The sequence below is a fragment of the Lemur catta genome, chromosome 19 (genome assembly GCF_020740605.2).
Source record: "Lemur catta isolate mLemCat1 chromosome 19, mLemCat1.pri, whole genome shotgun sequence".
NCBI lineage: Eukaryota > Metazoa > Chordata > Mammalia > Primates > Lemuridae > Lemur > Lemur catta.
Window position 1 is genome coordinate 214,172 of NC_059146.1, and position 25,794 is coordinate 239,965.

The 25,794-nt window shown below is 53.4% G+C and overlaps 1 protein-coding gene across 11 annotated transcripts in view; it reads right to left on the reverse strand.

Moving 5' to 3' along the window:
- Window positions 1-25,794, reverse strand: part of APBB2 (amyloid beta precursor protein binding family B member 2) — a 187,571-nt gene that overhangs the window by 18,182 nt on the left and 143,595 nt on the right. For 9 of the 11 annotated variants that reach the window (XM_045531704.1, XM_045531712.1, XM_045531710.1 and 6 more), the window contains 2 exons: window positions 16,728-16,874; window positions 13,968-14,095 (listed from right to left, as the gene is read on the reverse strand). In XM_045531704.1, coding sequence (XP_045387660.1) covers window positions 13,968-14,095; window positions 16,728-16,874 — 275 coding nt within the window. Of the gene's footprint in view, window positions 1-5,354; window positions 5,434-7,587; window positions 7,655-13,967; window positions 14,096-16,727; window positions 16,875-25,794 lie in introns of those variants that run through there. The other 2 variants (XM_045531714.1, XM_045531713.1) reach the window with 2 other exon arrangements.

Sequence of the window (25,794 nt, forward strand, 5' to 3'; positions counted from 1 at the left end):
TTTTAAAGTCCATCTTTGAAGACAGCAAGAATTAATAAGCTTCAGCTTTCGTCTGTGCTACATCACAGATAAATAAAACACAAAACCCTTGCTTCTCTGAATAGCTAAGAGAATTAAGAATACCCACACGACTTACATTTATCAAGTGAGAGGCAACTCACCCCATGCTCTGGTTTCAACTTCAAATGGTAACGCTTGGGGTACAACCACGGGATACAGTTACGTGAGCCGCGCCTGAGTGGTGAAACCACGGGCTGGCTTCCTTTCTGGAAGGACAGATGGTAAAACAAAAACAGAACATCGTCTGCCCCAAAGGCTCCTCTAGGAAAAGCAACAGCTCAGAGAGGTTCCCGGACTGACACCGAGCAGACGGCGGCTGTGGCTGTGGCTGTGGCTACCGCGTGTGAAGAGCCGCAAGGGCACAGGCAGGACGCCCGTGGAAACCCAGTCAGATCAGCCACGTGGAGGCCTCCTGTGGGTAGGGCACAGCCTCAGTCAATCTCTAGATTGTCAAGGGCATTTCTTTGTGCAGCTGGAAGGAATACTAGGGTGGATAACACAGAAAGCCAATGCATTTGGCCTTAATTTAATTTTTGTTAACTTCCGTGTAGACGTAACTATTCCTGACATTCTGTAAACTCAACAAGACCTAGAGAAAATTAGATGTCAGCACGAGGAAGGCTGATTACTAACCAAGCAATGGTGGATCCCACCCAGCCAGTTCCTGGTGCGCATGTCGCCAAGACACACGACAACCCCGGCAGGGGAAGCGTCACGACTCTCCTGTCGCTAATGAGGAACCTGAGGTTCAGGGATCCACCTTAACCTGCCCCACGGCTGGCAGGCTGGCAGGCCCTGGCTCCACAGACAGGTCTGCGGGCTGGGCCCTCCCTGCCACGTGGTCCGGGGCACCTGGGCCTCCCTCCCTCCCTCCCCCCAGCAGCCGGCCCCGTCCTCAGGACCCCGGCCTTGCTGGAGGGGTGGCCCCTGCTCTCCTCTCCTCTCTGTCCCGCTGGACTCTGGTTCCAGCACTGCAGAAGCTGTGACAGAATTAAGTGCTGTGCTTGGTTCAAACTGTCCTCCTCCATCCTCAGTACAACAGCCAGCTCTCCCACTGCCCCTGCTCACAGCCCCCCACGCCCTGCCTGCAGCCTAGCAGGACCCTCTGCTGTGACGCGCACATGCCTGTCCCCGCAGGGGACCCCTGTGCCTGCTGCCCCACTGCTCAGTCCCCAGGTCCTTCTGATCCCTCCGTCTCGAGAAGACCCCTGGGAACCCCCAGCCACTGTGAACACTCACAGCCGCCAGAAGCCACCTGCTTATCCATTTGTCCTCCGTCCTCGTTAGCAGGAGCCTTTCTGCCTGTTTGAGTGTCACTGCCGTGCACGTGGTGGGCATCAGCAAGTATTTCTGAATAAATGAATAACTAACTGGGGCACAGGAGGACCCTCTGCTCACGGCAGTGAGCACCTGAGGGCAGCCAGCTGCATTTCTCCCCTGCTGTTGTTCGTCACCGACGGCACTTTTACAATGACTTCAGTTCATGTTGTTTTCGTGGCATCTGAAGTAATGTTAATAAAACATATAGCTCCAAGGAGATTATTAATCTCTTGAGACTCTATTTAAAAGCAAAGCAAATCTATAGTCTGATCATTTTCAGCAGAAATAACAAGGATGTTTCCAGAGCCCCTAACTAGGTTCCTTCTTTGGAACATTTGTCTAAATAGAAAACACCCCCTCTGCTCCTGAAAAAAAAAAAAAAAAATCGATATATAAATTTCCCTTGTATATTGATTTCTATCAAGATTTATCCTCAGATAATTTTCTCTGTGTTTGTACTCTAAGGGAAATAAACCTTCGCCTACCATTTAGGGAAGGACCCCAGACAACACACCTCACACCTGCTGAGGCAGAGCTGCAGGATGAGGCCCCAGATGCCCAGGGTATCATGGCAGGAATTCACTTTTCTTTTTTTGGAGACAGAGTCTCCCTGTGTTGCCTAGGCTGGAGTGTAGTGGCGTCAGCCTAGCTCACAGTAACCTCAAACTCCTCAGGGATCCTCCTGCCTCAGTCTCCCAAGCAGCCGGGACTACTGGCACATGCCACCACGCCAGGCTAATATTTTATTTTTTGTAGAGAGAGGGTCCCACTATGTTGCCCAGGCTGGTCTCGAACTCCAAGGCTCAAGCAATCCTCCTGCGTCAGCTTCCCCAGTAGCCGGGACTATAGGATCATGCCATCATGCCTAGCTTGATAACACCGTTTTTACTATTTGAATTTGACTTCCTATTACTGTTTTTGTTCATATTTGACAACTAGAATAAATATACCATCTTAAAGAAGGGGCTCAAGTGTGGCAATACCCAAAACAGCCTGACCTTCTCCAGGAATTCTCTTTGGGGACTGGTGTTTAGCACACCACAAACCTGGCCAAAGGGCTGTCTTCCTTCCAAATGACCCTATTTCAATTGTCACTGTGGAGCCACTCAGGTCCCTTAGATCAGGGATTGGCAAATTCTGACCGACAAGGAAGCCCCGTGACTGTTTTGCAAATGAGAGTCACTGGACACATCCACATCCGTGTGCTCAGGCTCAGGCTATGGCTGCTTTTGTGCCACAGCTGAGAAGCCGAGCAGCTGCAGAGGACACACGGCCCGTGGAGCCTCAAATATTCAATATCTGGCCTCTCACAGGAAAGGTTTGCCAGCCCCTGCTCCAGAGATGGTCTCATTCAGGGGTGCAACACACAATGTGGAAGACCACTGGTTACATAATCTACCGAGCCCAGCGCCAAACGAAAATGTAAAGCTCCCTGTTGAAAAATTCCTTTTCAAGATGGTAACAGCCGAGCGTCAACCAAGCACGGGTCCCTGTGACCGGCTGAGATGGTGGAATAATTCTTGTTACAGGTGACAAATCCCAGGGCTGGCTAGAAACTATGCCACTGAGACACAGGAATAAGAGCTTTTCCAATTTGCCAATGCTCTAGTACCAAAAAATCCTTCATTCAACTCAACTCTTACCTGGATGCCCGACATGTGAAACAGCATCCATGTGCACCTCCACCCCAGCCCTTTTATTCCAAAAAGGCCATTAGCAGGCTCTGACTCTTGGAATGTTTTAAGGGGTGGAAGGGACAAAAACACAGAACACACCAGAATCCTCGAAAGCAGCATTTTCGGGTAACCTGGCAAACAGATGCCTGCCTCGACCTGACAGAATCAGGCCAACGCGGCCCCGTCGTCAGCTGTGCTCCTGGCTGCGGCTTCTCCAGCATCATGATTATTTCAACCGTCATAATTTATTCATCCCCAGACAAGCTCACACGCAGTAGGGTAACCAGTCCAGGCTTCCAGATCAGGAAGGCGGGCAGTCCCCGTCACTTCTGCCCCTCCCGTCTGCTCAAAATACCGACTGCAGAAGGAATATTTTTTGCGCCAATACATTTTTTTGCAAAACCAAACTACAGTTGGTTTCGAAACCAAAGTTCTCTGACAGAGATGCCATAAGCTTTCAAGTTCACAATTCTGTAGCTAGACAAAGGGGGAAGAAAATCCCATCAGAAACTAAATATTTTGTTTTTCTATTTTACAGACATACAGAAATAGCTTCTCAAGCTCCCACAAGGTTCAGTGAATATCCTGCAAAGTTATGAAAATGTTAACTCTCCCTGATTTGAAATACATACAGAACATGTTTTATTTGCAGGAGATCAGTTGTTGGAACCACAGAGCATGGTGCATGTGAGATGAACAATGTGACATGAACAACTTCAAACCCAATTATCAATGTTCCTTACAAAACTGGGAGCAAGGGTAGAATAATTCCACATAGATTAAGGCTTAAACCTGTCTTCTTTTCTAGTTTGATCCTTTATTTTTATGCCAGAACAAATAAAAATGCTTACAGATCTGCCAGCCAGGTGAGAAGGACAGTCATAGCATCGAAGGGCAAAACTATCTTAGAAAAATGACCAAGCGCACAAGACTCCACTGGACATGCCTGTTCATCCACACGGCTTCCCAGACACGCTGTGGTTCCGAGGGCCCGGCTCGGGCCCCACCCCAGCACAGCGTGGGCGCCAGGGAAGCAAGAAGGTAGCTGCTGTGTTCTCCACTCAACCACCAGCGCCGATGCCCAGGACAGAGCAGGTGTTCCACAAACACTTGGTAAACAAATTATCTCCTTGCTGAAAAGCCAGGGAGAACTCAAAAACGTGCCAGTTGTTAGAAAATGGGGTCCTCACCACTGAGCTAAGAGCCATGGCAACTTCTCTGGTGATACTGGCTGATCCTCTGTGGAAAGTCTTTCCTCCCTTAAGTGTTTAATTCACATTCCATTTTGGACAACACAGCTATCGATGACTTATACATGGACACAATTTACAAGCATAGATTTAAGGCTGTTTTTCTTACGAAACATTCTGCTTCTGATTCCTTAGAAAAGGCCTCAGAACACGTAGTAATTCCTTTCAGAAAGCAAGTATCCAAAGGCCCTAGCCAAGATGTGAACTTCAGGAAGAAACTTACAAACCGCAATTGTGTCACAGCGAGGCTGGAGGCGGGACCGACTGCTCAGCGGTCTGAGCAAACCCCAAAGAGAACCGCGGGGAAAGCAGGCAGACCCCACTCACGGCATGTCACAGCCCGGCCGCAGCTGCAAGTTATAAAAAGAAGGAAAGAGACTAACGAGGTCGCCGCCTCCTCCCACCCAGGGCGGTGATGGAGACTCACGGCCACACGTTAACAGGGGACTCGGGAGACGACACTGGAACAGGGAACAGTGACAGACGGAAAAGGCACAGCGTCCCCAGGAACCTAATCGAGCACTGTAAGCAATATTTATCGTGTTTTTGTTTTCAAAAACACTACTTTTTCAATGCCACGAGCGGACACGTGCTAAGTTGGCTGCGTTTCTACCTTTTGGGAATTTGAGACATTTTCTCACATGGAAGTCACACCGATATTCTAAGTTATGTCACTAAAATTATCTGGAAACGCAGTCTTTCTGCACCAAAGAATATTGCTTTTAATGCAAATCCTGGATCACCACCCCCCCGCGGTGCATTTCGCTCCTGGCGTAGACGAGATGTGAATGTGAATGCGGATTAACCCGGGACGGAGAGACGAACGTGCTCAGTCGCTCAACCGTGCGACACCGGCGACAGCACGGACGGCGGTGCAGCCCGGCGACAGCCACAGACGGTCCCGCGCCCGCGACCTGGCCTCCGCGGGCCCCCCCGCCCCCCACGCACCGACGAGACGCAAAGACCCGCCCGGCGCCGCCAGCCCGAGACCAGGCTCCCGGGCGGGGAGGGCGCACCTTGTCCCGCGGGCTCCGTCCCCCGAACGCACCTGCGACAAAGGCGCCGCCGTCCCCGCCGACTTCCCACCTTCGTCTTCCGGCCGCCCGGGCGGGGCGATGCCCCGAGTGCGGCGGCTCATGGTCGCTGTCGTGGCCGCTCCCGCGTCCCCCGGGCCCGAGTTGCAGCGAGCGGCGCCCGCGCCCCCTGCCCCGCCCACCGCCCATTGGCTGCCACAGAAGCCTCGCCCACCGCCCATTGGCTGCCACAGAAGCCTCGCCCCTCCCACCGCCCATTGGCTGCCACAGAAGCCTCGGCCCTCCCACCGCCCATTGGCTGCCAGAGGCCCCGCCCCACCCCGCGCCCCCACGCCCCAGCCCCGTCCCGCCCACTGGCTGCCAGAGGCCCCGCCCCGCCCACCGCCTGTTAGCAGCCGCGGATCCCCGCCCATTGGCTGCCAGAGGCCCCGCCCACCGCCCATTGGCTGCCAGAGGCCCCGCCCCACCCCGCGCCCCCCGGGCCCCGCCCCGCCACCGCCCGTTGGCAGCCCCGGAGGCCCCGCCCCGCCAGGTGCCCCACCAGGTGCCCCCAGCGGCGAGGGCCGGGCCCAGGGCGCGCAGAGAGGACCCCCCCCCACCGACACACACCCCCTTTTTGGACTCTCGGAACTTGGCCTGAACCTCTTCGGAGTCGATGCTCCAGGCCCGGGTTCCGGCTTCCAGGAGGGACCTGGGGCGCGGGGGGCGCGGGGCCATCGGAACCCACCGCAGGTCCGCGCGGCGCCGCGACGAGGCGACAGCAAACCGCGGTCCGAGAAACCAGAACAATTGGCTTTCGAAAGGCAGCAAACTTGGAAGGTGTTTTCCGCAGGTTTCCCGCCCGTTACACGGAGCGGCAACGGCAGCGCAGCCCACAGCCCTTTGTGGCTCCCGCCTCGCCTGGGGCGCCTTCTGTCCCCAGCCGACTTGAAGCCCAGTCACCCCGCGACCCGACACTGTCCCCTCCAGCGGACAGCCCCTCCCCCCGCACGGAAGCGGAAGTGCCCACTTGGCTAAGTGCCAGCATTTGAAACGCGAGCGCTGGGCAGCCACAGGCCAAAACAGGAGTTTTAAAGGGAAATCCAAGGTCCCCTGCTGACTATATTCTGTGCGCTGAAAGAACTTCCTCTTTCCAATTGTTTCTGGGCAAGAAAACGTTATGTGACCGACTAACAAACTGAAACACGCAGGGGATATTGGCCATCTTTTCTGCTAAGTTCCATATACTGTTTTTTGTTTTGTTTACAGAGGAAGGACCAGAAAACAGGAACCACACATGGAAAATCAAGGGAGTTGTCTTGTCTGGGTTGGTAAAACACACTATGGGAGCACAGGAAACTGCTTTCAATGCTCATGTTTTTAAAAGAGGATCAGACATCTACTCACTCATTCAACATTTATGAAGCTCCTCCTAAGTGCCAGGCTCCGCGCTGACAACTTTGTATCAGGCTTTTCTGCCTCACCGTTGCCTTTCTAGGGAGGGGCGGGTTTAACGCAGGGTCTATCTGAATCTATGACCAGTAACACCTCAATTATTCACCAGAGTTACGAACAGCCGACTGCTCTGACAACCACAGCTGCTCGGAACACAGCCCAGGCTGGACGTGGGGCTGCAGGAGGGTTTGGGACTTGGGGTTCAGCAGCCAGAACAGACGTCACCAAGCCAGAGACATGCAACGATGTCACAGGATTGTGCCTGTCCCCCCTTCAAAGGCTGCTGCCCCCTCCTTGCGCATGATTCTGATGAGTTTGGTTATCTGATTCTCCGCTTATGGCAGGAGGCAGCAACACATCAGATGGGGGCCGGATGCCCACAGGGCGACAGCACAGCATGACAGCTGAGGGTCTGCAGGCAGGAAGTCGTGCTTGTCAGTCCTGCCAACCCCACCTCCTGCTGCTCTCAAACTCGTCCCCCTCTCGACTCAGGGCCCCAGCCACCACGTTGTCCCACTGGAGCCTGCGGGAGTCTTTCAAACGTCTCCCTCCTTCCGCTCCTGTCTCCAACAGGCTACTCTCACAGCAGCCACGCCTGTCCGCTACAAAAAAAAAAAATCACAGATATGGACACCCACAATCCTTCTATTTCTAGTAGAGACAGGGTCTTGCTCTTGCTCAGGCTGGTCTCGAACTCCTGAGCTCAAATGATCCTCCCTCCTCAGCCTCCCAGAGTGCTAGGATTACAGGCTTGAGCCACCGCACCCAGCCTGTAGGTATTCTTAAAATGACCATGTAATCAGCATGCAATACCTTTACAATTTAAAGACTTTCCATTTTGCAAACTCCTACTGATGAGTGAAGGCCCAGCTCAGAGGTCGCCCCTTCCACGAGAGTGTCCCTGCCTGCACCCCGGCCTGTGTGTCCTCCGGCCCCTCACGCTGCCTTCGCAGCAGCCAGCGGTGCTGATGGCACTTGTTTTCCTCGAGGACCTGTCGGAGCCCGCAGTGCTGGGTGTGGTGCTCGCAGGGAACAGAGACACAGAAGGCGTCTGCAGGACGAAGGCAATTTCTAAAAACAGGTTTTGTTTATGGAAAGACAGGCTCATTATGTGTGAAATTCTGGTATGTATTACAGCTCATCCCTGATAAATAAGATAGCTGTTACCGTAGTAACTGTTATAAGAGTCTTCTATTATTTTTTTCCTTTCTAAAAATAAAAACATTCCTCAAAATTATTATCCACTTTAAAAATCTGACATGCTTTAAATAAAAGTAGAAACCAGATTGCCGAACTTTGAAAAGGCATTTGACTTCCTAATTAGAATGAAACATTGCAGTTTATTTACATAATACTTAAAGAAAAACCCCAACAAACCCAACCACTAATCTTTCTCTCCTTCATACAAACCTAATTGAAAATTCAAAATGCATACCAGTAACCTACAATGTCCCCAAGTAGCACAGAAAAATCAATTGCTTCCTTCAGACCTGCATTTAAAGGGAAAATAACGGCATAACGTGCAGTAGCCATAATCCAATCTCAGTTTGATTAGATGAGTGTAAACATCAAACAAGAAAGTCACAGGATTGTCATAGCATTGTTCACACTGCTAACTCGTTATTAAAACAACACTGCAATTTGCTGCTCGAAAACATGCTACTAGAGAATATGGAAGTATGAATTGGAATTATTCTTAAGTACCGTCTGCAAAGATCTTTATATTGCCTCAAAGACAAAAACAGCTTTGAACCCAGAAGCCACTTCAAACTCACCCTGAACTTAGGGTAAGGGAAGCCCTGACAGATCCCTGAATATGTGAGACCACATGGAAACACCCCTCTGCATCACCGAGTGTCATCGCTGTGGACATCAAAGCAGCACCCGGGTCTGTGGCCCTCAAACTACAATGTGCAGAACATTCGCAGTAAAATGAAGGGGCCGGGTGTCACCCGGAGTTGGCAGCACAATTCCTGCTTCTTTCCCATAAGTACCGTCTTTCCTGACCCAAACGACCTGGAGGCAGGTGTCCTGTTTCCGGAGAACGGGGTGGAGGAAGTCAAGTGTATGTCGTCAGTCACTGGGCTCACAGGGAAGCCAGACGTTCCCAGCTGACGGTGTTTGAGTAAAAAGGCTCAAGACGACAGCCTGTGCACAGAGCGTGGGGGCTGCAGCCCCATCCTGCCGCGGACTGGGCGAGGCTCCGGGTTACCGCGGCGACAACTTTCTCTGCTCTCAAAGACACGTCCATGTTTACGTGGGTTGTTGGGCTGCTTGTCCATTAAAACTACTCTCTTCTATTCTTGGAAAGCCCCAAGTGTTCCAGGAAGATCACGGTGCTCTGAGAATGGACAGAGAATCCCTGTAGCTGAGCAGCGTCATCACCAGAATGTTCCGGTCTCTCTCGACACGAGAGCCTCAGGCCCCTGCACTGCCCTGGCTGGTGCTGAACACGCTCACGGGAACACGGGCTGCACACGGGAACACGGGCTGCTCACGGGAACATGGGCTGCACACGGGAACACGGGCTGCTCACGGGGCCGGAGCAGCCGAAACAGATGATGTCCATCTCAGAGAACCTGTCGTCCTCGTAGAGTCACCAACAGGGACAGGACCACCGCAGACGCCTCACACGTTCCTCTGAGGACTGTTCTGGGATGACCTCTCGCAGCGTCTTTCCTTAACGGTCATTCCACGCTGAGAGTACAGCGAGCATCGGCCGTGATTAACGGGGGATGAAGCACACCACGGTCTAAGTCAGCAAAACAGCCGAGTAAATCCCGATGCCTCCGCTTATCACGGGCTGCATTAGAAAGAAATTAGCTCCAGAGGTCACGATAACACGTGGTGCAGGGAAGGAATTACTGCTCTCCCGAAGACGCCTGTCCCCGAGGCAGGACGGCACTTCCCTGCTTCAACTTCCCTCCGCGGATCTCGCAATCCCGTCACTCTTTCACTGCTGTCTGCTCAGAGGAGCCCCTGCTCGGTGTTGTCAGGACTCTCTGCCTCCCACGCACAGAGCCCCAAACCAGGCCTGGGAAAGACTCGGCGGCCACGCAGACGCGACACCCAGAGCGGCTCAGAAACCAAGAGGCCCATTATTTCTGAATCTCTGTCACCTAGAGCAGAAATGCCCTTTGTCACTGACGAATTCCACATACGTGGGAAGGAAGTCTCCTTGGCACAGGTGCTACTGTGTCACCCAAAAAGCGGGTAGCAACGCAGAACAGCCGCACCCGCTGGCCCAGACGAGCGTTCCCGATGCCGTCCCTGCGGCAGGCGCGTCCCCTGTGCCGTGCAGGGGGCTGCCACCTTCGGTGGGTGCTGGTCAGGGACGACCAGCCGGGAGGCAGAGCCCACAGCAGGTGTTTCCGCAGAGACCAGCCAGAGAGAATCGCAACGAGTCACTGAGGCGGCAAAAGAGACCACGAAGAAGCCGCCACAGCGGTGGCAATCCCAAGAGGGGCTGTGACCTGTAGGATCCAGGGGACGACGGGAAGAGGTTGGAGTTATCAAAACTCAGAGCTTGGAGGAGGAGCCGCTGGAGCCAAACCTCCAACCTCTGGGGGGGCTTGCGGGGACCCTGCTGCTGGCGTCCCTTCCCACCTCTGGGAGGGCTTGCGGGGACATGCTGCTGGTGTCCCTCCCCAACCTCTGGGGGGGCTTGCGGGGACATGCTGCTGGTGTCCCTTCCCACCTCTGGGAGGGCTTGTGGGGACATGCTGCTGGTGTCCCTTCCCACCTCTGGGAGGGCTTGTGGGGACATGCTGCTGGTGTCCGGCCTCTGGGAAGGGTGTGATGGAGCCGGCTCTGCATTCCTGTGAGCCACGGAGCTGGCTCTGCGTCCCTGTGAGTGCGGGACCGCAGGCTGGATCAGGCACTGACGCGACTGAGGTGAAGAGGTTTCTGGTGCTCACAGAAACAGGAAGCAAAGGAAGCAGCAGGTCCCCCCTCTCAGCCCAGCCGGCCGTCGGCGCGCGGAGCGGACGCAGGGTCTGCAGAGTCCAGCCCTGGTCGCACAGCAGAGCGGGGAGCGGCGGGTCTGCAGCCGGGCAGTGGCTTTAATGAAACCGGCGCAGGAAGTGACAGGCCAGGCGGCTGATAACTTGAGGGGTTTGTTTGCAGACTGTCAGGCACTAGCAGTTTAGCCCAGTCACTGCCCAACTCGAGGCCCCATTTCCCAGAGCTCCTGTGCTTGGGTGTGGCCGGCGGGACGTGGACAGGACGTAGCACACGAGGCAGGTCCCGCACCCTCAGCCTGGAGACAAGGCCTTGGCCCGTCGGAAGAGCAGTGGCCTGGCAGGAGCCTGAGCCCCGGCTGTGCAGGCAACGAAGGGCTCCAGGAAACAGCTCTCGAGGAGAAGAGGAAACTCCGGCCCCCCTGGGCAACAGCCAGGCCCCGCGGAGGACCAACGTCTGATGGGACTGTCACTCGTGTGCCACTCACGAGGGGTCTCCCCAGTTCAACCTTGGGGCTGGGGGGGGTGTCACTGCCGTCACCTCCCCACGCAGAGTGAACTCACTCCACAGGAATTTCTTCAGAGCAAATCAAAATCACTTCAAAGTCTCACGAAAATGCTGAACCCAAAATACTTTGATAAAGTCTGAAATTACACGGCTCAGTGAAGCACTCTCGATTTTAAGAAAGATTTTATGCCCTTCAAGTCTGTTCTACTACAAATTTTTCTTGTTCATTTTACCCACATCTAGAAATCCCCTAAGAGACTCCACTCTCTGAGCAAGGAAAGTTACAAAAGAGAATGCGAAATGGGCCGGTTTTCGCAAGCAAAATGAAACACTTTTATGTTTTATTCATGCAAAATGAAAACCCTTTCCCTTGCAGCATTACAAATTGAATTTGCTCTTGTAAATTGCTGTTAAAAAAAAAAAAAGAAAAGAAATAAAAAGCAAGGGAAAGCTAAAAAAAAAAAAACCCGCAGGAGTACAAAGGCCCCTTCTTCCAGGGACTGAAAACCCAGGGGACGAACAGGAAGAAACAGAACCTCTCACTGGCAAATATACTTTCTAAATTTACGGGTTACGGGTTCCAAAAGCAACGCCGCTGGAGGCCCCCGCAATCCCGAGGTCTTGGTGGGGTCCCGACAGCCTGTGTGGATCCCTGGGTGTATTTCCAAATCACGTTTATCTGCTAACACTGAGTGAGAGTAAGAAGTGATTTAAAAACACGAGTAATCCAGCCCACATTTCAAAACCATCACCGAGGCGATGTAACCTAATTTACCCTGATCTCATTGTGGGGGTGGGTGGAGGCTCTTCCTGCTCTGTTTGCAGGGCAGCCTCGCTCCCTCTACATCCCACGAAAAATTGTCCCTGAAGCCTCCCTGAGCTCTGCCTCCTCCCTGACCGGTCCTGTCTCTGAAATGAGGCCGTGCAAAGCAGCTGCATCTGCCAGCACGTAGCTCTAGAGACCCAGAGCTAATGCTCATCAAGCACGTGCCATGTCCCGGGCACTGTGTACACGCACACGCACACACATGCTGTGGTCCTTACCATGATGCCCATTTCACAGACAAGGAAAACTGAGGCTCAGAGAGCTTGAATAATTTTGTCAACTGCAGTTTGAATCATTTGTTTCTCTCCGGACATGTAGTGTTTGGCCTCACTTTAAAGAGTTGGGTTGAGCTGAAAATCCCCTCACTAAAATCCACTGGTGGCCTGACCGTGAGAAAACCCACCCTCATCTCGCCGTGCACGTGTGCCGTGACCTCCACCTCGGCTCCTGCCTTAAAATAAAAACAACCTGGAGGACAGGAACCAGGAAAGGATCTCGCATCTCACGTGCAGCTCCGTCCACCAAAGCTAAAGGTCTTTGATGACGACCAAACAGCATCAGGTATTTCCCTCCTAAAATTAAGCAATTCACGTCGACACATCGAGTCCAATGTTACAGCCCCCGCGAGCAATGAATGACCGGCGTGAGCCCCCAACCCGTCCCCCAAAGCCTCTGGACCGGCTGTCGCCCCTCATCATTCTGTTGCAAAAAGCTCGAAGATGCAGCTACACCCCCAGAGCGGTTCATCTTCTAACCAGCAGTCGGAGAACATTGCAGCCCCTTTGCAGACCATTTCTCACGTCTGCTTCCAGCGTAGACGCTCGCTCTCTGACTGACGACTGCGTAGCCAGCAGCCCTTCCCTTCTGGTTTAGGGCCGGGAACTGAATCAGATGCACTAACGCCCAGCCCTGGCCGACAGAGGCTGAGATGAGCCAACGGAGAGCCCCCAGAGGGAGAGGAACATGGGACACAGTAAAAACCAGAAGGCCCAGGAACAGAACCACGAGCCCGCGACAGCTGTCTGTCATCTGAGATTCTCGCCTGCTTTTGCAAAGCTCTGGTCCATCTTCAATAGAGCAACAACTAATCATCCTACAGCGGGTCCCTAAACACCAGGTACAAGATCCTCCGGCACCTTCAGAATTGCCAAACATTGACCATAATTTAAGAATTAATCGCATTTAATGTAGCCCAGTTACTTAACTACTGGTCTCCAAGCATGATGTCTGTGATAACCACTACTTTATTAGCTAGAATGTGCTTGAAAATCAGAACTTCCTTGTTTCCAATCATCCTGGAGAACAGAAAATTCCCAATACATCTAAGTAAGAAGGATTTCTTATAAATAACAGATCTTTAGCATTTCAGAAAGACACGTATCGAGTAGAATTTTGATACAACCAGACCTTTCAAGTGTTGAAAACGTTTAGCCAGTCCCAAGCCCCAGAACCCCCTGAGGACCACAATTTAGTGCTCCAGGCTCACGATTAAAGGCCCTACAGCCTCCCCGGTCGGGGAGCCCTCGGTGGACAGGACGGCGGGGGTGGGGGTGGGGGCGTCTGAGACGCCGGGAAGCCACTGAATGAAGCTGAATTGACTGAAAAAGACCACAGGGAAGAGGGAAACGGGTTCAGACTGCCTGGGTGGGCTGCAATGCCGTGGAACGAGGGTGACCAGGAGGGGACGCAGAACTTGGGGGGGGACCCCGAGTTCACGGAAGGTGTGAGGCCCAGAAAGGAGGAGGGAGGCGGCTTGGAGGGGGGTCAAGAGGCAGGAGGAGGAAGGAGGGACGCGCTTTAAATCTAACGTTTCCAAGCAGAGTCTACGGTCTAGCGCTGGGTTCCCTGAAATGCCTCGAGCCCCCCCGTGGTGCTGGTCACACCGGGCACCGGGACTCACCGGCCGTTGTCGCGGCCCACGCCCCACACGCGGATGCTCACGATGGGCTGGGCGTGCAGCACGGAGCGGTCCATGGGGTCCACCAGGCTCAGCAGCTCGTTCTCCAGGACCAGGTCCATGTCCTTGCCCTGGGGCCAACGAGAAAGCAGGCTGTCTCCCTCCAAGGCCGACACCCTCCCCGGGTTTGTGACCACCTAGGACGCCACGTCAAGCACCGAAAGACATCACCTCTGGGGCTGTAACTTGTTTTTCTAAGAGAGAAACATCCTTTCTGGACTAAAATATTCATAGATCTCTCACAGCCCCTCACATACCCGATTCCTCTCTCCCTCTCTGAGTCTTCGAGATGTGTCCCTGCCCCGCTTTCCGGCCTGCTCTCGTTTTTAATTATTTACACTCGTGAGTCTTTAAGACGAAAGGCTACGGGAGTTCCCTGGGGAATCTGGTCGGCACTGACCCCCACGCCCTTCGAAATCCCACAACCCGTCCCTGCCCCTCGGCCTTCCCAGGCCCCGATGCCGTCTCCACTGTCACACGCATCCTGCGTGACCAGCAAGCAGCACACGCAGCTCTGTGACGCATCTCGGCACTCAGGACAGCTGCCATCTGTGTGACTGTGCATTACATCTAGGATGTCACACTCTGTGCTCGGAATGGCCCTGTGAGAGCTTGGGTTGTCACCTCCACTCAGCAGGTGAGGAAACTGAGGCTTCAAGGCAGAGTGGCTCGCTCGAGGTCCGACACAGAACCTGTCACGGGCACTGTGGTGACAGCGACCCGGGCTGGTGCCCAAGCCCCTCCCCTCCTGCTTGGCTGTCCCGCCTGCCCACGTGTGTTGGCTCTCCGAAGGCAGGAACACTGGACTGCTCAACTCTGCTCCCTGCGAGCCCTCAGGCGTAGTTTCTAGAAATCACTACACATCTGTGCACAGCTGCACGGTAGCCCAGGTGGAAGACTCAGCCGGGCGGAACAGTGAGGCTCCCGGGAAGGTCTTCAGATCCCAAATGAGACCGATAAATCGCTCTGTGGTGTAGTTGTCATTTTGTTTTTTGGAGACAGGATCTCACTCTGTCACCCAGGCTGGAGCGCAGTGGCGTGATCGTGGCTCACTGCAGCCCCGAACTCCTGGGCTCCAGCGATTATCCTGCCTCAGCCGCCCGAGTGCAGGGGACTCTGGTGTGCACCACCCCACCTGGCGAATTTAAACATTTCTTTTAGAGATGGGGTCTTGTTATGTTGCCCAGGCTATTCTCAAACTCCTGGCCTCAAGCAATTCTCCCGCCTTGGCCTCCCAAAGTGATGGGATTACAGGCGTGAGCCACTGCGCCAGGTTTAGTATAGATTCTGAGAATGATGTTTTAGGCTCCCATGAAAGATTCTCGGAATGAACGCAGCTCCGGGGATCAGGGTGGCAAGGATGGTGTCTCAGGGCCTCTGCCGGCCAACGCTGGAGCTGTGGCCAGTGCCGACAGCTGGGATCCAGTGTGATCTCAAATCTCCCCAAAGAGCAGCCGAGCTCTCTGTTTATGATGAAAGCACTGGCAGCAAACACAGCTCGTGCAGACTGTTGTGGCTACGCAGATTCCACGGAGCCCAGAGGCTGCCTCAGACCTACGGCACCTCCAAATGTCAGCCATTCACATGTTAGTAAAAATCACAACCACCTTCCTTCTAAATCCTGGCTGAGAATTGTTCTTTTGGAGGAATAGCATTTTGGACTAAAGGAGAAAGAATACAGTTGGATAATTTGGCAGGAAAAATAGGCCTGGGTGTTGGGAGGGAGGTGATGCCACAGGAGAAAACTCTTCCAGCTGCCCCCCCATGCCTGGGGGCTAGGAGTCTGCCTGGCAGGTCATTTCAGCACCAGCTTAGGGTGGACAGACTCCACCACAGAAAGGCTTGGGGACCTACCTCCCAGCATGACGCGGTGCTAGGAGGACACATGAGCAGAGTCCCCAACAGCCCGGTTGAGAGGCAACCCTCCCACCAGCGCTGCCTAACGGGCAGGTGCAGCTGAGCATGCCCACGGACAGGCTCTTCCCGGATGCCCCCAGTGTGCCTGTGCTACAGAGCGCAGAGCACAGCGGGACACGGCTTTTCCTGTTGGATGTGACTTTCATACAGATTTGGCATTTGTACTTATCTCGTTCCTGAAATCATTTCAACTAACATTTCAAAATGGAATCACTTTGTTGAAAATGAGAGAGAATGTATAGGTATCTAGTCCATAACTCATGTACACTGTTGAGTTTCAGGCTGCAAATGAAGACAAATGCGCTATTAAAGGATAATTCGTCAACGTTTTGGGCAGGGGCATGAACACGTGTGTGTGTGTGTGTGTGTGTGTGTGTGTGTGCGTGCGCACGCGTGAGTGGAAATCACGCCTTCCCCTCTGAGAACACGGGTCTTCTTCCCAGAAAACTGCACTCACAGACGGGCACACCCGATTTTGCACACGTGTTTAGGGAAGTTCTGGCCCCTAATGTTCACCCACGGGCCCCTGGGGACTCAGAGAACCGGGCTACGCCTCATCACTTGGCTGCTGGGCCATGTGCCCTTGCAGGTCCCCATCCCCGCTGAGATCGGCAGGGTGCGGGGGCCGACCACGCGGTGCACCCGGCGGCCCTTCCCGCCTTCCCGGGAAAACGCACCTGGGAAACCCCCAGAGCCCCCAGGACCGTGTCTCTCTGTGCTGTGGGGTCTCCTGAAACGCAGGTGGACGCCCACAAACCCACCCTTCGCCCCCCGGGCCCCACTCACCTCTCCCCAGATGCCCACGGTGTCCCGGATGTCGTTTTTGCAGTAGGACAGCTGCCGGATGCAGTTGTTGACGGCCACGCTGCTCTTCCCGGGGGCGAGGTCCTCCTCTGCCATCTCCACCCAGCCCAGGGAGCGCACCGCGAAGCGCTGCAAGACACGGCCGGGGACAGGTCACTTGCCGCCCGGCCGCCCCGTCTCGATGCACACCAGGGCCCTGGGCAGACACAGGGCCCGCGCTCCACGTGTGTGGCTGCCTCGTCACGCCCAACCCCTTCACTCAGTTACCAAACCCACGGTTGTTGGAAAATCAAACTGTGGCCTTTTCCCGCTATTTAAAAAAAAAACGTAGTGATGAGTGTCTTATTGCCCGACTTGTGTATTTGTGTCCAGACGTTTCGCCTAAAAAAGATCACCAGAAGGAAAGCCGCAGGGCTGACGGGTGCAGGGATTTCTAAGCTCTCCGCATCTAATATTAGGCGGTGTTTCTAATAGTGAGAAATGCAACCCCAGGTCTGTCACTTGTTAAGCACCTAGAAAAACAAAGCAGACAAAGTGAATTATTAAGTATGTGTCAGCTGCTTGTTTCTGATGACAACGTAGCAAAATGCTTTCTCTAATGCCCCGAAAGGGAGGAAAATGGGGAAAGATGTGAACTCACAGTGAGAAACAGGTCTGAGGTCCTACAGAATTCATGATTAGCACCAAATCCTGAAATGCCCGTAGAACTGATGGATTGTCTGACTGTAAAGCACAAATACTGTTTATTCTTTTCTCACTTGGAGATAATCCATTTGAGATCATGCCTCTCGTCTTCTTTTTTAAAGTTCTGTTCTTCTATTTTTTTCTTTAATTTCATTAGAAAGCATTACATGCTTATTATGACAAGTAAAAAACCAAAGATGAAAAAGAAAAAACATCCGTGGTACGTGAGGCCAACCTGGCCGCAGCTTCTGCCCTGCTGGGAACGGCCAGGCAGCCGCACGGCCCGAGCTGGGTCTCGCTCTCGTCCCCGTGGCCCCGGCCCTGCAGGGCTCCCGCGCCACGGTCCCGTCCGACCTGCACCAGCAGCAGAGGCTGCCTCCCCAGGACAGGGGGCTGGCACGGAGCTGTGCTGCTTTGGGGGCCAACAGACGGGCTCTTGGGCAGCAGCCTGCAAGGCTCCCACAAGTGGACTTGGAACACAATGAAGGACGGCAGCGAAGTGCTTAGAGCGTCACACACAGTCTAGTTCAACCCTCCCCAGCCAGCCCCCAATCCCAGCTTCCGGATCAGACCGAGCGCCTCCTTCCTGATTTGCTAGTCACACTTTTTTAGGGGGAAAAACCCACCAAAACACCAAAGACAAACAGTCCACTTAAGCAAACAGCACACAGGTCCTCACGGCTTAGACACGAGGGCTGCGTGGCCCCCTCCGTGGCCGAGCCACGACCACACACGCGGCGTCTTGTCCACGGGAACAGGCAGAGGAGAGAGCAGCCTGAGCACCCACCCAGGGCCAACCCGCGGGCGAGGATCGGGGTGGGTCCATCACGCTTCACCGGCACTCGCCGCAGGACCTGCCCCCGGGGGGAGGGGAGGCCCCGGGGCTGCCGTGCCTCGGTGGGCCCCCCTGCCCCTCTGCAGCTCCACTTTCTCAGCCGCAGACCACGTCTCTCCAGGTGGACGCACCGGACACGCCACAGGGGCACCACCCAACACCCTGTTGCACTAAAACTCAGAACTTCACAGTCTTAGCCCCCAAGCACCGGCGTGTTCTACTCAGGCAGCACCTGCCGCTCACTGACTCCTCCTCCTCCTCCTCCACGCTGGCTCCCAGCACAGGCCCCGGTTGGCAAAACCGCCATGTCCCAGCCGAGGTCCCCACGGGCCATTTCAACCCTGTCACCGACCACCTCTGTGCAAACGTCAAAGGCGTTAACTCAGTTAATCCTCACCTCAACCCTTTTCTCCAACACCAGGTCACTGCACCCATTTTAGAGATGAGCAAACTGAGCGAAGCACAAAGCAAGTGAAGTTGTGGGCCTAGACTCCAGCCAGGGTAGTTTGGCGTCTGCGCCCCACTTACCCGCTCTGCTCTGCGCCTGAGCTGTCACCGCAGGGAGGTGGGACGGCTCTGCCCACGAAGCAGGCTCAGGAAACAGGGACCTCAGTGCCGTTTGGAGCGTTCACAGCTCATCAGTAGGAGCAGCCTGGATTCCAGTCTCAGCATCTACCGTCCCCTGACCCTGGGCCAGTTATTTACTAAGTTCCAATTTCTTTCATTTGTAAAAGCGGGAATAGTAATAATCATTTCCACAGAGGGTTTTCAGTGAGGTAGAGAACTCAGCGTATGAGAAACAGTAACAGCTGCTGAATGATGAGCAAATGAACACGGCACCGTGTAAATCTCCACCAGAGTCATCGAGGGAACGGAAGATTGGCACTTAGGGTGACCACAGGCCCCAACCTTCCCCTACAGTTCTGGCGTCTACAAAAGTATTAACAGCACCCCCTTTCACTCCTAAAAGTGTCCTGGGTTAGATGATAAATTATATAATTACCCTAACTGAAATTCCAGTGGATTTTGCCTCTGGCATGGAAACTGGCTTGGACAGGGTACGCTGATGTGCCCAAGTGGAAATGGGGGTCAAGGTCAACAGAACCTTTAAATACTGCAAGTCATAAAAGATCAGCAGGAGCCGTGATCAGTGGAGCGTCTCAGTGGTTCTGACCCCGGAGAGCCCGAGGACGCCAGTCTCCGCGGGCGGGTCGCAGACTCTCACACCCACAAGTCAGGAACACACTTCCCCCGTCCATCGCTGCCCACGACAAATTCTGCAACAACGAATACTCGGAGGAGTTCACTAACAATAAGGTAAAAAACTAATACTGGCCTTTTGTTCCTTGAGTCCAAGAACACACGGATTTCAATCTAAATGAGCTCACTAAAAATCAAGAGTCTCATCTCTGGCTAAAAAATGTGAATCACCCAACCTCACTACAGCTCATTAAGAATATCATTTTCTCATGCTCATCGGGGGAAAAAAAAGAGCTTGAACTATATTATTATAACGAATTCATTTAAAATCCTTTTCCTTGTGCAATCCTGCTACTGTTTTAATTGAGTTTCTGCTTTGAGAAGCTTCACCACCACTCCACGTGGCCAGAGGAGGAGGAAACAGGCCTCTGGGGAGCTGAGCTCGGCCACGGAGAACGCGCAGCCTGCACGGCTCGCTGCTGCCCCCGCGCGGCCACCAACGTTATAGCCACCACTTCTCTCTCCTTTTTTTTTTTTTTTTGGAGACAGGGTCTCAGCTCACAGCAGCCTCAAACTCCTGAGCTCAAGTGATCCTCCTCCCTCAGCCTCCCGAGTAGCTGGAACTACAGGCACCACCATACCTGGCTAATTTTGTCTATTTTTGGTAGAGACGGGGTCTCGCTCTTGCTCAGGCTGGTCTGACCTCCAGCGATTTTCTTGCCTTGGCCTTCCAGAGTGCTGGGATTACAGGCATGAACTGCGCCCGGCCACCAGCACTTTTCCTTGAACTCCACGAAGTGATGCTTTAGAAAAGCTCAAAATATTTGGTCAAGTAACTTGCCTTTTAAAATATTTTTTCAAAATTTGAAAACAAAAAAATCCAACAATTGCACTTTGATTCATGCTCATTCTTCGATAGCTCTTAACCAAAAGCACAAACAAGAGTGATGGTTCAGGGTGTGACTGTCATCAGCCCTTCCTGGACGGACTTGCTGGGCGGACACACGTGGCTGCTTCTGCCTGGGGCTGCTCAGGGCCGCGACGATTCACAGCCCGGAACTCTCTGCCAGGATCCCGCCAGGGCAGGTTCACACACCTGCTGCCCAACCCTCTCGGGGTGACCACTGCTGCCACCACCGCCGGCTCACTCCCCCCAGGGAAGAGGGAAGTCGCCCCCCCCTCAATTCGCCTTTGCAGCATCTGCCCACCACAGGGCACAGCTGCCAACGGCCGGACAACGACGCATCTTGTTTCGGCAGCGCCCTGAAAAACTCGGGGCTCACACGTGGCTGCCAATTCCTCGACTGCTCATCTGGGCAAGTGCAGTGACCAGAAGTTAATGAGGGAGAGGAAGCCGTGGTTCTGCCAGGAACACAGCATGACGCTTGGCCGTGCTGGCAAATGAAAGGAGGAAAACAATTCTAGAAACACAAAAGCCGTCCTCCGGGCCAGCAGGCAAACGAACAGCCGAGCCAGTGGCAGTGAGTGTCCGGACCAGGGTGGGAGAGCCTGGCGTCAGCCCCACGTGCTTGGGCAGATGGCTTTGCGGCTCTCTGCTCCTTCCACTTCCTCCAAGGCTTAAAGAGATGATCTTTATTTCCCCTGTGAATGCCAACCTGTGAATGCCAACCTGAAAGCCAGGCATGAGAGGACGGTCACGTTCTTCCAGGACTGGGCACGTCCGTCCCGGGCTCTGGGACTTGCTTTCCTGATTCAGGCATGTTGGTATCTGCCGCCCTTCGTGAAGGTTTTTATTGTGAATGACCGAACCGCGGGGACGACACCTGCTGCATCCTACATCCTCCTGGCGACACGAACTTGCCCGTCTTCCAGTCAGGAGGGAGCGTGTTTCTCCTCCCTGATCTGACCACAGAAAACGGTGGACGTGACGTGGTGCCACTGCCAGGAAGAGCCATCTCTGGTGGCTTCGGCGTCCTGCATCCTGGAAGCCAGACTCCAGACAAGGGCACAACTGCCACCCAGACCCCCCTGCCGGGAGGAGCCCGAGCCACACAGAGAGGCCCTGGAGGGTGGGATGGGGAGGAGGAGGAAGAGGAGCCCCGGGCCCCTGGGCACTTTTGGGAAGACGCCGTCTTGGAAATGGGTCCTCCAGCCCCCACCGTCCCCAGCTGGACCGGGAAGGAACTGCACCCCCGAACCCACCCCAATTCCCAAACCCATAAAATCATGAGCAAAACAGACGACTGTTTTAAGTCACCAAGTCTGGTGTAGTTTGGTGCATCGTACATAGAAACAGATAACAGAAACAATGTTAGCCACAGCACTGGACAAACACAGATGGACCCCATCTTAAATCTGTTCCCAAAAGCATCTGCTGAAAATGAACACAAATTTACATACAAAATCATCTCCAGAGCTCCCCACTCGTGTTTATTGAAGAGGACGGGGGAGGGGAGAGAATCACTGAGTCCCTCACAATCTAAGCGCACTCAGCAGCCTGGGCACCATCTCCTCCCGGAAACCACAGGCTGCCCCGTCCTCCAGCCAGGGCGGACGCCTCCTGCATTCCTGACGCAGCAGCTCAGCTCTCGCACTGAATTTGCCCGTCTGTCGTCTGCTCTTCGAGGACAGTGGGGGGCCATATCGATTCCTCCTTGTAGCGGGAATGGTGTTAACACTAACGGCTAATGCTTGCTATGTGTGAGGGCCTGCTGCAAGCACTTGACGTATATTGTATGTCTATGATATGTCAGCTCCACGCCTGCAAGAGCCGTGTGAGGGTAGGTACTGCCATTACCCTCACTCTGCACATGGGGCAGGGGAGGCTGAGTAACTTGCCCGAGGTGACCCAGCCAGTGAGCAGCGGAGCCTGGCTTCGAGCCCCAGACGGCCAAGTGCAGAGTCCGGGCTCTTGACCATCACACCACTCATTAAGCACGCATGCTCCTTTAGCATTGAGCATTCAATAAATATCTTCCACTCAATTAATGAATCAACAATGCAAATCAAATCCAAACCTCCCACACAGATCAGGATTTCTGAAAGAAGAAACCTGTAGCACATGAGGAATCAGTTCTAAGAACTGCATGCAGCCGTAAAACCCCACGTAACTGCTGAGTAATGACAATGAATTTGCTACACAGACCAGAAGTAAATCTGGATGAGGAAAGACACTTCCCACTGCTTCCTGCTTATCTATGAGTGCTAACGTGGCCAGCAGCCACTAAAACAACCACTCCATGAGAATCTATGCTGATAGGAGCCAAGGGAGAGCACAGACAAATCAGCTCACAGATGAATATGAGAATTTCATATTCATTCACCATTCATTTCAGAAAGTTCCTCCATCAGACCTTACTACCAGATGGTTCGTGCCCTCTCCTGCCCCTTCTTCTCCATCCGGGGCAGCTCGTAACAAAAGGCTAAGGACACAGCGAAGCTTTCACAGAACCCAGTGCCTGGACCCCAAATCCCTGAGCAGCTGAGAACTAACTGGCTGCAAATGGCGGTAACCGAGCCGGCAGGTTGTGCAGGAAGACGGTGCTGACTTCCCCGCAGAAGATGCACTAAAATGATGGTTCCTTTTTTTAAATCAGGTTTCAAACTTCAGAGTATTGTTATTCAGTGTCGTCTGTAGACCGTCAGTCTTGGGTGATGCTGCATCACCTGCAAGCTTGGAAACGCAACCCCTTTCCCACCCCAGAACAACTGAACCAGGGTGTGGCCTCAGGGGCCCTGCAGAGGCTGAGGCCACGTGGGCATGGATGAGGGTGAGGAGGTGGTGTCTGTCCTCAAGCCATGACCTTCCACTCTGCTCCCCCATTCCTGACTCCAACAACTCCGCTCCTCAATCCCAAATTCCCGGCTGCCAAAGGGATCTTCACACGGAAGGAGCGACGACCGGGAGCAGGTGGGCGTGGCGCTTGCTTGGGCTTTGCAGTCAAACACACGTGAGCTCGACTCCCAGTTCCGCCTGGTACCAGCTGCAGGATCAGACAAGTTACTGCGAGGGCTCCAAGCATCGGGCTCAGGCCTGCAGTCTGGGAAAGCAGCTCTAACGCCCGTGTTTGCAGGAAAACTCGCGGTGCCCGGCAGGGGACACGCACACGCGGGGAGCGGTGCAGGAGAGGGGGGCCGCCTGGTTCACAGCACTTTCCTACTCCAGACCCGAGCACACATCAGACTGAACCGTTTCATCCCGAGTCTGAACATTTCTCAGCACCAGAAGTGGCTTCTAATTCGATGGCATGTTTCCGTGACAGATGGGAAAGCTGAAACCCAGAGAATTCAAAGCGTGGGACAGTATGACCTGCCTCACTCATCTCCCTGACTGCGAACTTCAAAGCACAATGTTCTACAGCAGCACAAGAACCCGTCCTCACCATACCTGGAAACAGCTGGACGCACAGAGACAGAGACGGCGGGGGAGGGCCAGAGGCTCAGGAGACACCTGCCAGGTGCGTCCTCACCAACCACCTGTGCAGCCCGGGACCCACCTGCTCCACCTGTGCGAGGACGACCTCGAGGTCCTGAACGTCACCTCCAGCTCTGAGTAACTCGGATTCCAAGGGGACGTGGGCGTCATCCCCACTGCACTCCACCAGGTGGCGTCCACGCCTCACAGCCATCCGCACAGGTGACAAAAGACAGGGGAGGGCAGGTGTTTCTCAAAGCATCACGGTTTCCACAATTTGATCGTAACCGGTTTTCATCCTAATGTTCAGCATTTAGTCAGCCATGTGCTGTGGGAAAGGGGCTAAAATCGGATTCTGGAGAAGCTGCTCACGGAGGGCGAGCACCGAGGACAGATGGGGACAGGGGGGCAACTGCCGGCCCCCCGGACGTGCCAGGGACTCGCCTTCCAGACACGCGGGCACGGAGGACGACCACCCACAACAGGAGACTGAAATTTTCAGAGCCTTTTCACGTGGAGAGGTGACACAAAACAGACAGAGAAAGACAGGATGAGAGAGAAGCGTCTGAGGTTCCAGCGGCAGACAGCTCTGAATTTAAAAGCGCACAGGCCTAAGCGCAACGCGGGATTCAGAATAGACCCTGTAACAGAAAAGGGACGTTCGGAGAAAAACTGGTACAACCAGAACCAAGTGTTTAGCGAGCAGTTTCGTGCCCACGTCGGTTTCTTAGTGTCGGCAAATGCACGGTGGCCTTGTCAGACGTCACATTAGGGGGAACGGGTGAGGGAGAGACAGGAACTTGGGACTATCTTTCCAACTTCTCCATCAATCTAAAATTACGCCAAAGTAAAAATTGTTTTAAACATGCCTAGAAAAAATGGCCAAGAATGGACAGAAACCCAGAGTTTTCACAGCAAATGTCCTATTCTATAACCATTCATTAAGGGGGAAATTTTAAAACTATGGGGTTGTAGCTCACATGTGATAAAACTAAGACAAACAAATAAAAATGACAAAGCCCAGAGTCAACGGGGATGCGGCCAGAGAAGAACATTCTAGAATCTCACTGCTGGCAGCACAGGCTGCCGCAGGCTTTCTGGAGAGCAATTTTGCAATAAGTGACAGAAGCCGTAAAACTGACAGCCTTTGACCTGGTAACACCAGTTGTAGGAACCTACACCCAAGCAGTAATTAAAAAAAAAAAAAAAAAAAAAAAAAAAAAAAAAATCACGTATTTTTATGAAGCTGCAGCTCTGCTCTGTAGTATAGAAATGGCTCCTGACTAAGGTGCTAGACAGACTGTGGTACCAGTAATTACACGGAATATTATAATGAAAGAATGATAAACCTGAGAATTATGGAAAGGAACATGTGCAATGAGTTTCAGAGAGCTCACGGCCTGACCACAGCGTCCCAGACTGGGTCCTGAAACAGGAAAAGACCTTAGTGGGAAAGTGTGAGTAAGTGCTTAGTTAATCACATGTCATCAATATTAATTTCTGAGCTGTGATCAACCTACCATGATCATGAAGATGTTCAGAGAGAAAGTTAGATGAAGGATATATGGAAACACAATCTTTACAATTTTTCTGTAAATCTATAGGTATTTGAAAATAAAAAGTTAAAATAAACAGAGAACTCAGAATTATATACAAACACACACATATTGCTATCAAATACAAAATATTTTGCTCACTCCTGTAATCCTAGCACTTTGGGAGGCAAAGTGGGAGGATTGCTTGAGGTCAGGAGTTCAGACAGGCCTGAGCAACATAGCAAGACCTCATCTCTACAAAAAAATACAAAAATGAACCAGGCATGGTGGTGCACACCTGTAAGTCCCAGCTACTTGGGAGGCTGAGGCAGGAGGATCGCTTGAGCCCAGGAGTTTGAGGTTGCTGTGAGCTATAGGCTGAGGCCACGGCACTCTAGCCTGGGAAACAGAGCAAGACCT